Below are 12,472 nucleotides of genomic sequence, written 5' to 3'. Positions count from 1 at the left end.
ACTGTTTCCCCATCTATTTTCCATGAAGTGATGGGACCAGATGCCATGATCTTCATTTTCTGAATATTGAGCTTTAAGCCAACTTTTTCACTCTCCTCTTTCACTTTCATCAAGAGGCTCTTCAGTTCTTCTTCACTTTCTGACATAAGGGTGGTCTCATCTGCATATCTGTTATTACTGATGTTTCTCCTGGCAATCTTGATTCCAGCTTGTGCTTCATCCAGCCCAGCATTTCTCATGATGTACTCTGCATATGGAGAAGGAAATGGCAATCCACTCCAGTACTATTGCCTGGAAAATCCCATGGACAGAGGAGCCTGGTAGGCTACAGTCCATGGGGTCGCAAAGAGTCGGACACGACTGAGCGACTTCACTCACTTTTTCACTCTGCATATAAGTTAAATAAGCAGGGGGACAATATACAGCCTTGACATACTCCTTTTCCTATTTGGAACCAGTCTGTTGTTCCATGTCCAGTTCTAACTGTTGCTTCCTGACCTGCATATAGGTTTCTCAAGAGGCAGGTCAGGTGGTCTAGTATTCCCATCTCTTTCAGAATTTTCCACAGTTTATTGTGATCCACACAGTCAAAGGCTTTGGCATAGTTAATAAAGCAGAAATAGATGTTTTTCTGGAATTCTCTTGCTTTTTCCATGACCCAGCGGATGTTGGCAATTTGATCTCTGGTTCCTCTGCCTTTTCTAAATCCAGCTTGAACATCTGGAAGTTCACAGTTCACGTATTGCTGAAGCCTGGCTTGGAGAATTTTGAGCATTACTTTACTAGCGTGTGAGATGAGTGCAATTGTGCGGTAGTTTGAGCATTTGTTGGCATTGCCTTTCTTTGGGATTGGAATGAAAACTGACCTTTTCCAGTCCTGTGGCCACTGCTGAGTTTTCCAAATTTGCTGACATATTGAGTGCAGCACTTTCACAGCAGCATCTTTTAGGATTTAAAATAGCTCAAATGGAATTCCATCACCTCCACTAGCTTTGTTCATAGGGATGCTTCCTAAGGCCCACTTGACATCACACTCCAGGATGTCTGGGTCTAGGTGAGTGATCACATCATTGTGATTATCTGGGTCGTGAAGATCTTTTTTTGTACAGTTCTTCTGTGTATTCTTGCCTCCTCTTCTTAATATTTTCTGCTTCTGTTAGGTCCATACCATTTCTGTCCTTTATTGAGCCCATCTTTGCATGAAATGTTTCCTTCATAACTCTAATTTTCTTGAGATCTCTAGTCTTTCCCATTCTATTGTTTTCCTCTATTTCTTTGCACTGATCACTGAGGAAGGCTTTCTTATCTCTCCTTGCTATCTTTGGAACTCTACATTCAAATGGGTATATTTTTCCTTTTCTCCTTTGCTTTTTGCTTCTCTTCTTTTCACAGCTATTTGTAAGGCCTCTTCAGACAGCCATTTTGCTTTTTTATATTTCTTTTTCTTGGGGATGGTCTTGATCCCTGTCTCCTGTACAATGTCACGAACCTCAGTCCATAGTTCATCAGGCACTCTGTCTATCAGATCTAGGCCCTTAAATCTATTTCTCACTTCCACTGTATAATCGTAAGGGATTTGATTTAGTTCATACCTGAGTGGTCTAGTGATTTTCCCCACTTTCTTCAATTTAAGTCTGAACTTTAGTTTAATTTAATTTAATATGAACCTTAGTTTCCTCATTTTTAATTACCTTGATCAGCTCATGAGAGGATTAGGTGAAATAATAGATTTTTTTAAACTTTTTATTTTATATTAGAGCACAGTTGGTTAACCATGTTGTAATAATTTCAAGTGTACAGCAAAGTGATTCAGTTAGACATATACAACTATCTATTCTTTTTTTAAAGTTTTTTTCCCCATTTAGGTTATATATAATATTGAGTAGTTACCTATGCTATGGGCTTCCCTGGTGGCTCAGCTGGTAGAGTCTGCCTACAATGCGTGAGACCTGGGTTCGATCCCTGGGTTGGGAAGATCCCCTGGAGGAGGGAAAGGCTACCCACTCCAGTATTCTAGCCTGGAGAATTCCATGGACTGTATAGTCCATGGGGTCACAAAGTGTTGGACATGACTGAGTGACTTTCACACACACACACCTGTGCTATACAGTAGGTCCTTATCAGTTACCATTTTACACAGAGCAGTGTGTAATAATAGCAGTTTTATAATAAGGAACTATTGTGTCAGTCAAGAAAATCATGACTTCTGTTGAATGAATGCTATATAAACTCAAAGAAACAAACTGATGCTGCTATAGAACCCAGAGGAACAAATGAAAGATTTCATTGTCTCCAAGAACACCCAGAGCAGGTATAAACGTGTTCACTGCTAACATCAGGTAATATCTCTTTTTGTTTATATGGTATAGGCATTAGGCCAGAGGATCTTTGGTCTAAATTAGTGTCCAGGAAAAATAGAGCATGAGTCACTTATGTAGTGTTAAAATTCCAAGCAGAAATATTTAAAAATTAAAAGCAGCAAATAAGATTGATTACTTAGTTTATTCAAAATGTTATCAATTCAACACATACTCCATATTTTAAAATTTGAGATTTTATGTTATTTGCTTCATACTAAGTCTCCGAAATTTGGTGTATTTTGTACTTAAGCACATCTTAATTCAGACTTTCTTTGTTACAAGTACTCAGTTGCCACCCGGAGAGACTGCTTACAGTATTGGACAGTCCACGTCTGAACCTTCACTCTGAGCTATGCGTCTAATCACCTGGGAGATAGAAATGTTTTCTATGGGGCTGTTGGTTCTGGGAATTCAGAGCCAGAGCCTCTCTGAGGACCTTCTCACTGTTCATCTGACTCTTAATTGCTCTTGCCTATAAAGGAGCAAGTTGTCTGTGTCACTGTGTTCCAACCTTGTTGACGTGACCCTGAGAATAATAGTTTTATATGATGCACTGAATCCCCTACGTGGGGCCATACAGTACATACTGGTGTGCTATGGTTTGCCAGTTGGGAATCTCAGATCCAAACTTGCAAGGCAATCTGCACCCTGAGGGTTGTCTGGGGGAGGGAGGCAAGCTTTTTATTGCAATCTGTGCAAAAACCATTCTTACCAATCAAGTGCTCAATCTTAAGTAACACCTCCTTCCCACAAAGAATGAGCAAGTGGCCTCATGAGCTCAGGTGCCCAAGCTGTTGCTGTCAGCCACTTGAGTTGAGCAAAACAAGCTCCTCCAGCCGCTGAGCCTTGGGGTCATCTTGTCCCATGTGGTTGACAGTGGGGCCCAGAAAAGCACTGTGGCCACTCCCAGAACAGCAGACAACAAAGCAGAAAGAGCTGGGGATGGCACAGCTGAAAGATGTGACCCACTGACACCCTGCCCCCAGCCCCACCCAGCGCCAGCCCAGCCCACCTTCAGCTGAGTGAAGCAAGGCTTTGTGTGGGAAGTGAACTCAGCCTCAGGAAGCACGTCCAGGAAGGTGGGAAGCCCTTCAGAGGAAGGGGAAGGGAGCCGTTGTTCCACCCTGGGCATCAGGTTCTCCTTCCTGATGGTGGCCATTGGGCTTTCCTTCTTCTAGGCCAACGGTTCTTGATTCTCTTTGAGACACGAATCAGAGTTCCCAAGAGGAATGCATGTATAAACAAATGAGACTGCACAGGTTACATGGAATTAGTTCAGTTCAGTTCAATCACTCAGTCATGTCCAACTCTGCAACCCCATGGACGGCAGCAGGCCAGGCCTCCCTGTCTATCACCAACTCCCGGAATTTACCTAAACTCATGTTCATTGAGTCAGTGATGCCATCCAACCATCTCATCCTCTGTCATCCCCTTCTCCTCCTGTCTTCAATCTTTCCCAGCATCAGGGTCTTTTCAAATGAGTCAGCTCTTCACATCAGGTGGCCAAAGTATTGGAATTTCAGCTTCAACATCAGTCCTTCCAATGAATATTCAGGACTGATTTCCTTTAGGATGGACTGGTTGGTTCTTCTTGCAGTCCAAGGGACTCTCAAGAGTCTTCTCCAACACCATGGGATGATTACATGGAATGAGTCATCCTTAATCAATGTACTTGGGCTATGGACTCAGGACTACCTGAACTCAAAATCTGCCTTTCAGACTCTGCCAACTCTTAGCCACGTGCCTTGAGTGAGTTAACTTGACCTCCCTTAGCCTTCCCTCTTCTGCAAAATGATAATAACTTCTTCATTGGACTGCTGTAAGATTAAATGAGGTATTGCAGACAGTTCAGCCCAGCAGGGCCCCATGGGAAGTGCTCAATAATATTCACAATCATTTCAAAGGCCTTGGGAACGGAGTTGACCTGGGAACCTAAGAGTGCTCCCCTGATGGTGTACTCTGAGTGCCACTAGCCTTTTGAAACCTCAGATAACCAAGGAAAAGGTAGGTATGGAATTCTGATAATCAGAATAGTCAATTAGGGCAACTTTGTCAAGTTGAGGGAACTTTGTCCCTTCCTTTTCACATCTCAGTGGAAGGGAAAACTTCAAAGTTAGCTCTGCCATGTGGGAAGCTAAAGGTTAATCCATCACAGCTTACATTTCATCCAATTTGTACCATTGCACCCTCTGCCCTGCTGTCCAACTGACTCCTGGGAGGGACATGACATCTCTTTCCTGTCTGATTCATCAGACAGGAGTCAACATGAATAGGTTCAGCCTATAGCTCTAGGATTCTTCCCACTCCAGTATTCTTGCCTAGAGAATTCCATGGACAGAGGAGCATGGCGGGCTACAGTCCAGGGGGTCGAAAGAGTTGAACATGACTGAGCAACTAAACCACCACCATAGCTCTAGGACTCTGCTTCTCTTTATTCTTGGGTCATGTTGCCTGACTTCTAAAGTCTTAGATTAGCAGTTGAAACAGCCTCAGATCTTTCCTTGATAAGTGTTTGCCAGGCACCACATGTCTCAGCTACTCCACCCGTCCTGTGCCGCCCCTTCTCATCTCCAGCTTCCTTCTTTGCCCTCCCTCGGAATGCCGATGGTGAGCATTGTTGAGCGGCTATTCCGGAATCTGAACCCAGTGAAGTCTTCTAAAGCAGAGGAGCCAGAAATGCAAGATGAGTCATCTATGTTCTGAGGGCAGAGGCTTTATTCAAAGGAGAAATTCCACTTTAAAAATATAGGAAACCTGGTTTCTACTTCCAATGACCTGCCAGCCCTATCACATGAGGTATCTTGGCTGTTTCCAGACTGTGTTACAAAACTCTGGACTGTTGGCTTCTGGTCTTCTCCAACTGTTGTAAATGAGATGTGTGGTTCCTTTGTCCCTACAAAAGGGAAAATAGTGTACACCGTTCCCCTCCTGCTGACCAGAGCAGCGAGCGTGTGTGTCAGAAATACAGCTGTTGGGTCAGACTCCTTACCTCGGACACCTCACCCTTGAAAGACATAAAACAATGAAGATTTTCACTTTTTAGAGGCAATGGGATGCCTGGACTGGCAAGGGGCTTGGTTTTTATTGATTTCTCAACGCAAATGGCTATGTGAAGGGAGGGACACGTGGAGGGTGTTGCAGAGCATTGTTGAACATGTGGATTTTTGAAGAAAGAGGCTGTAGGAAACCATAGTTGAGCGTGAGACAGTGTGGTCTGCTAAGTAGTGGAAGCCTGGGTTCGGGACTCCCCTCTCCTACTAAACTGATGACTCACCCTTGCTGGCTGCTTCATCTTTTGGGGTCTCGGGTGCCCTGGAGAATAAAGTTATGGTTGTTAGATCAGGGGGTACCCCTTCCACACCCACACTCATACCCACATGGGTCATCCAGCTAGGATGCCAGCGCTGATTTACATAAAGCAGGGTGAGAGGCGACACTTCCTGCTAGTGTCAAAGCACCCTCCAGGTCTCGGCCCCTCGCTGGGCTTGAGCATCACCTCTCTTCTAGGGCACGTCACGAGTTCCACTCTGCGTCAAGTTGTCCTCCCAATTATAGGGTCACCAGAGCCAAAATGGCCCAATGCAGAGTTCTTTTTAACAGTCCAGTAGTTGAGCCCATGGACGATGGGGTGGCTGCTTGGAGCAGTGGTGGTCCAAGTGTGTCCCCCAATCAGCAGCCTCCACATCACCTGGAATTGTTAGTAATGCAGATTCTAGGGCCCTGACCCAGGCCCACTGAGTCAGAAACGCCAGCATGGGCCCAGCCATCAGCATAACACGCTCTCCAGGGAACTATATAGCTCCCTGGGGTTTGGGAACCACTCAGAGCATCGTGCTCTCAGGCAAGTGTGGTGTCAGCAGGTGTTCAGTGGGTTGCTACTTAACTCAAGTTGACATTACCCCAATCAAATGAGAATCCTGCCCCCAGTTCCTATTGAACTGTATCTTTGTCTAAGCTACCTCTTAGAAGACTTTTTGTTTCAGGTCCCAGGTCAGGCTTAGGGCTGCGGGGCAAGAAGTATGTCTGTGGAATTAATGTGCCGACAACCTAGATGAGATTCTGGCCACCTAAGACCTCTTACTATTAATGAGGACTTGACGACTCCTCCAGGCCGAGTCAGCAGGAAGTGGTGTTGCCTTCTGATTTAGATATTGGCCACCTGACCAAATTCAGCCAGCAGAAACCTAATGCAGCATTTCCACGAATTTCTGCAGGCCTGATACTCAGAAAGCATTCAAGTATTTGAGGTCTGCCTGTGGTGAAATGAACGTTTAGCAACAAAGCAGCCCCATACAAAGGTCCTGTGTGGTGGTCTGTGGCTCTGGGTCAGGTCCGGCCTTAACTGCTAACCGACTGCATGATGCTGGGTGATTTTTTTTTTCACCTGAAAAGGCCTCATTGGCCTCACCCATAAAATAGAGATTGCTCTCCAGAGTTGCTTGCGTGCCCATCCAGCATTTTTGCCTAGTGATGATGCCTTGCAGTCTCGAAGATTTTGGACTGGAGACTGATGACGAGTGACTTTAAAATGGAAAGAGAGAGGAGGACAGGCTGAACTGTGATGCCTTAGCAACCCTGCTTCTTCAGTGCTCGCTCAGCTGTGGGTGGTGCAGGCTGTACCCATCATTCTGGGTTCTAAATCCGACCCAGCTATGCCTATCCCTCTGTCTAGATTCTAGAGTGACTTGAAAACATTGTAATTCACTAATTTCCTGTCGTAATATTTCCAACCATATAGAGAATGTTCCAAAAGTCTTAGACTAGTTTTGTGCTTTAATAAACTCAAGTGTCAATATTAAATTGAAAAAAAAAAAAAAAGAAAACATTGTAATTCTAGAGGGGTCACCAGCCCATTCCAGAAGAGGGCTTATCTCTAAAAGACAGACCTCTGCTTATCCGAATCTTAAAGTTATAACTGGAGCCACTTAGAGTGGTGTCTCAATTTTCTCTCCCCCTAAAATCAAGGAGCACTTTCCCCCTCTTAGAGGAAACTAAGTTTTCCCTCTAAGGTTACTTAGACCTTCCTCTTCCTATCACAATCTCAGGGATTCTGCCCAAAAATGAAGATGCAAAGCCTTGTTTGCCTCCTCCTCTTCCCCAAGGTATGGGCTTTATAAACGGTTTTGCTTGTTATAAGTTAGCTTTCTGACCTGAGAACTCTCTCTCTCCCTTTCATTCTCTTTCTCTCTCCTTCCTTTTCTTCCTCTAAAGCCCATTGCATAACAATCTCCTGTTTTAACCTTTTGCCAAATCCTACACTTCTCACTGCCAGAGGTTACTGTGCAAATGTTTGAATAGGTAATGTCTACCTTTGAACCTCTATTGCAATAGGTTCAAAGGTTCCATGAAAGCTGGTTAGCCACTCTCAGTACGATACACATTGGCTTCAGGTGTGGTCCCGACTCCAGCGCTAAGGAAAAGGCAGAGGCTCCTGAATGTTGTGCTGAACCAGAACAGACAGCTGTGAGGGGCACATTTCCTGGAACCCAGGAGTGAGCAGACTCTTACAAGGTAAACTGCAATAATGCTACCCGCTCTATAGCTTATATGATATGGGATAGTAGAGATGGGGGTAACTGGGGAGAAAAAAGTTGGACGTTTTTCTCAGCCTAAGGCTCTTTTACAAGATGAAATAGCATTTGTTTGCATAGTGATCTTAGTTGACCTGCACGGGAGGCAAAAAAAATCAGCTGCAAAAGGGGAGTGGAGACATGGAAGGAATCTGAACTGCTAGCAGGAAATGGACTTGGAAGAGAGAGTGGTTGATTTCACTAAGTGCAAATAAAACAGACTTAAAAGCTTTAAGGGTTATAGCCAAAGCCAAGATGTAGGTCTCCTTCATCTTCCATTTTGAAATGTCTGTATGATTGTAAAGGTCATCGGACAGCTGCAGCCCCTCCCGTTTGGAAGGAAGCAGGGAAGGGAACCCTTAGCAGACTTGCTGTCCGATGCTGGGGTCTGTACTAGATGTGTGTTATACATTGGCTTATTACCTCCTGTAAGGTAAGGGGGTATCATTCCCATATCACAGGTGAATAACATGCCTCTGGGCTCTTAAACAGCTCGGCCTGGGCTGCATAGCTAAGAGGAGGTGGGGCAAGAATCTGAGTCCTGATCGGTTTGCTGCCTGATGCAGAATTCTTGAGTGCTGTGAAAACTGTCCATCATTCCCTCAAAATTTGGCAGTGTCCCTGGTGTGTGTATAGGATTGAACAAGAATGCATCTCCAGGTGCTAGAGCTTTAGAACCACCCAGAATCTTCCAAACTTGAGCGTTTGATCCTGGAGAAAACCATCTTCTCCTGGTCCTAAGCTCTTCGTCTGGTTGGTAAAAGAAGAAAGCACCCAGGGAAAAGCCCAGCAGCATTGAATGGCTGAGATTCGACACCCATTCTCCCATCCTCTGCTTTTTGCTGGAGGGAGCTACCCCTGGGGAGATGAGCTTGGAAACTTAGCAAAGACAAGTGTTCCTCCAGCCAAGAGATGAACCCAAATATGGAAAGGCGGTGGGGGGGGGCACCCTCATCCTAACCTACTTCAGCTTTCTTCCATGTCTAAAGTGGGATCCTGTGAGGTCGAGGGACCAGCTCCTATGTTCCCTGAGATTGGGGCGTAGCTCACTCTGGTTTTTCTGGTTGGAAGCTTTGAGGAACTCCTCTGTGTAGAAAGGGAATCCTAATACATCTCTAGTGAAGACCGGGGCTCTTGTTGGTTTTACGTTGAGCCTTTTTAAAGGGACTGAGGTTGGGGGAAAGTGCTGCTTAATTCTGGGGTGTCTGAGAGGTGGTGGGGAGAGATAGGGTTGGGAAAGGGTAGGAACCTCGTTTTTTTCTGCCTTCACATCTGAGAATAGAAACTCCCATGCCCTTCTGTAGCCACAGCAATAGGTGAATCTGATGAGACTACTATGCGTCCTGATGCCCTGAAGACCAGTCCTCAAGACGCTTTCAAGGTGTCTTCACATTCAAAGCAATTTTGATAATAATTGTTATTGTTTAGTCAGTAAGTTATGTCCAACTCATTTGCAACCCCATGGACTGTAGCCTGCCAGTATCTTCTGTCCGTGGGATTTCCCAGGCAAGAATACTAGAGCGAGTTGCCATTTCCTCCTCCAGGGGATCTTCCCAACCTAGGAATCCAACCTGTGTCTCCTGAACTGCAGGCAGATTCTTAACCAGTGAGCCACAGGGAAGCCCCTTTTATAAAAATCTCAAGAAGTAGTCTGCCTTTTCACTGCTGTTGTCTCACGAGTGCACAGTGAAGTTTTTCAGAGGCTCCTGCGAGATGCAGGGTCAGTCTGACAGCTAATGGTATACGTACTTGTGGATTCCTGATTTTACAATTTCTCAGATTTTATCTGGGAGGTGACGGTGCGAGCTGCAAACATTTTTAATTAAACATTGGAGGCCTGAAGAGGATGTGTCAGAGGAAACAGACTCTCCGCGCTGTCCCTGTGGTTCTTGATGTGCTTGTTTTGCTGGCTTTTTCAGCACAGCTCCAGGATCTGAGGCAGGCAAGAGGGGACTGGGGAGAGGCGACAACATGCACGGCTGGCCAGCAGAGCTGGCTTCCAGGTGTCCACATGGTCCTGGGAAGGATGTGAGGGCCGAGGTGCCCTGTGGTTGGACCTCATTGTCCCAGGAATCCAGCATGGGTCTCACCTCTCTGACAAGGGTGGTCTGCGAGGGGCACCTCCATCATCTCCGTCTGGTTCTCCGTCATCAGGCAGACAGAGCATGAGCTGTGAATGCAGGCTGGCTGCTGTATCAGCCCTCAGGGACTGCCAGTTAAGGCTCTGAAACCCAGCCAGAGGAGCTTTGGCGGCTTTTCTCCTTCTGGTCAGAACACTTCCACTTTCTGTTGTGAAAGAAAAACCAGGAAGTGAAGTCCCCGAGCACGTTAGAAGCCCGCTGTGGCCTGACTCCTGACTCAGGGCAGCTCAGACTCGGGGCTGACGGCTTGGAACCAGAGATCCTCAGCCTGCAGGGATGCTCTGAAGCCCCCCTGACCCTGGAGGATCTGGGGTGAGGGGTGAGGACTCGCAGCAATTCATTTGCCAGGACTCACAGGCACTCAGAGCCAGGAGGCTCCACTCACTGGGAGCACCAAGAGATGTGGTCCCCTCACAGGGTAAGGGGGCAGGGGTATTTGGCAAGGGGTCTTGTGGGTGTGGGGCAGTAGCCTGGGGGGCATCCTGACCCCCAGCTCTGGGGAGCTTGGAACTTCCTGTGTCCCAAGCACGTGTCGGCACTTGCTTTCTCCCCGGTCTCTGAAGGACTTTTTTAAACCCTTCTCATCAGGAAGGTCAAGGGGGAGGAGGAATGTGGAGCAGGAATTGGTTTTCTTTTCTCCTGCCTCTCTTGGGGAAGGGAACCAAAACCCAGACCCCTTTTTGAGGGCCTGAGGCTCTGCCTACAGCTCCCCTGGGCTGCGCTGGGAGGGAAGAGAAGAGCACTACTGAGTCATGTTTGACTCTTTGTGACCCCATAGCATGCTAGGCCCCTCTGTCCATGGAATTTCCCAGGTAAGAATGCTGGAGTGGTTGTCATTTCCTTCTCCAAGGGATCTTCCCAACCCAGGGATCTGGGCTGGAGGGTGCCCTCAATTTTCCTGATGGATTTTGAGATCTTCCGAGGGGAAGAGCTGCTAGATGTGTGACAGATGGAATGAATGCTTTCTGGATGAAGCTGAGTCTGTTTTAAGGGGTAGGGCCACAAGCTGGCCTTCAAGGAGTGAGTGTTGGGAAGGGATTTCATTATTGGAGCTTACTCCCTTCTGTGGGTATCTGTCTTTTTGGTTATTTGAAAAGCAGGATTGAATCTAAACTCTGATTTGTAGGTAATTAGTAGTCTTCAAAAGTAATTAAATTAAGCTAAATTTAATTTAATTTAAAAATAAAAGATTGATCCAGTTAAAAATTTTTAAAAGGAGTCATTGGTTAGGGGGATACTGCCCTCTGTATTCCAGCATGGGAGTTACTTTATGGTTGTTCCCTCCAATTGATAAATATTTGAGGTTGAACACTGAATAGTCTTGGAAGAGACGTCATATAACTTCTTGTAAGTATCACTTATACAGTTGGCACAAAAAAAGGAACAGAACCAGAAATAAAACAAGAGTCACAAATAATTATAGAACAGACAGGCAATAGAGCTAAGTAACGTAGATTATATGAAATAAGATGCAGGTCGGGGTGGGGAAGTCTGACAGAATGCAAGGCAGGCACACCCCAGATAAACATAGTCCAATTCAATCCCTAGGTAGGGAAAATCTCCTGGAGAAGGCAATGGCAACCCACTCCAGTACTCTTGCATGTAAAATCCCATGGACGGAGGAGCCTAGTAGGCTACAGTCTATGGGATCACAAAGAGTCAGACACGGCTGAGCAACTTCACTCATTCAATGTAATATTGTTTTGTTTTGTTTCCTAAATATTATCCAGGCCAAACAGGATGCTTCAGCCAAGTATATTTGTTGAGGTCCTGACCTAAAATAATCTTTTATCCGAGTCATATTCTAACTCTCTGGGGGCAATGACACCTAAAATAATATCAGTGTATCATTGAATGCCTGAATGCTAAACATGCAGGGGGAACTCCAGATAAAAGAAGTGGGCTGGGTGTTAGGGAAGGAGAAAGTATACAGAAACGAAGCAAGAGAGGGAAGAGGAAGCCAGTTAAGCACCAGATCATCATGGGTACTCTGACATTAAGACAATATTAGGAGATAGGTGGTGAAGGGAGTAGGCTCAGAGAGGTGAAGCCAGCTGTCAACTGGAATTGAAGCTACAGTCCATATGATGCTAAAAGACATGTTCCATCCACCTCTGTGTGGAGTTAGCCCTTCTTTGGATTTCCTAGATTTTTTCATTTGTAAAAAGATTCTTATGTATGGTGACCTAGGTGGTAGGTAGGTAGGTAGATATTGACTTCATGTATCTATTAGAGACTTTTTAGGTTGACATTTTTCTAGAATGCAAATAGTACAGCTATCATTCATTGACTATTTACTGTGGGGGCAGTCCTGTGTTTACTGTTTTATGGGGCTTTCATCTCCTGATCTTCAAAAACAGTCCTATGAGGTAGGTATGTGTTTTTGTAGATGGGGAAACCA

At 45.6% G+C, this 12,472-nt stretch overlaps 1 protein-coding gene across 6 annotated transcripts in view; it reads left to right on the top strand.

The window, feature by feature from the left end:
• Positions 1-7,702: 7,702 nt before the first annotated feature.
• ACSL5 (acyl-CoA synthetase long-chain family member 5) overlaps positions 7,703-12,472 on the top strand; it is a 51,280-nt gene continuing 46,510 nt past the window's right edge. For 2 of the 6 annotated variants that reach the window (XM_010859328.1, XM_010859330.1), the window contains exon 1: positions 7,703-7,871. Coding sequence is in view for 1 of the 6 variants with exons in the window: in XM_010859333.1 (XP_010857635.1) it covers positions 10,472-10,489 (18 nt within the window). In the remaining 5 variants the exon portion in view is untranslated. Of the gene's footprint in view, positions 7,872-10,189; positions 10,490-10,651; positions 10,884-12,472 lie in introns of those variants that run through there. The other 4 variants (XM_010859329.1, XM_010859333.1, XM_010859331.1 and 1 more) reach the window with 4 other exon arrangements.

The sequence above is a fragment of the Bison bison genome, unplaced genomic scaffold (genome assembly GCF_000754665.1).
Source record: "Bison bison bison isolate TAMUID 2011002044 unplaced genomic scaffold, Bison_UMD1.0 scf7180017864456, whole genome shotgun sequence".
In the NCBI taxonomy this organism is placed as follows: Eukaryota; Metazoa; Chordata; class Mammalia; order Artiodactyla; family Bovidae; genus Bison; species Bison bison.
Note: the sequence above shows the minus strand (reverse complement) of the source record. Positions and strands in the feature narration are given on the sequence as shown.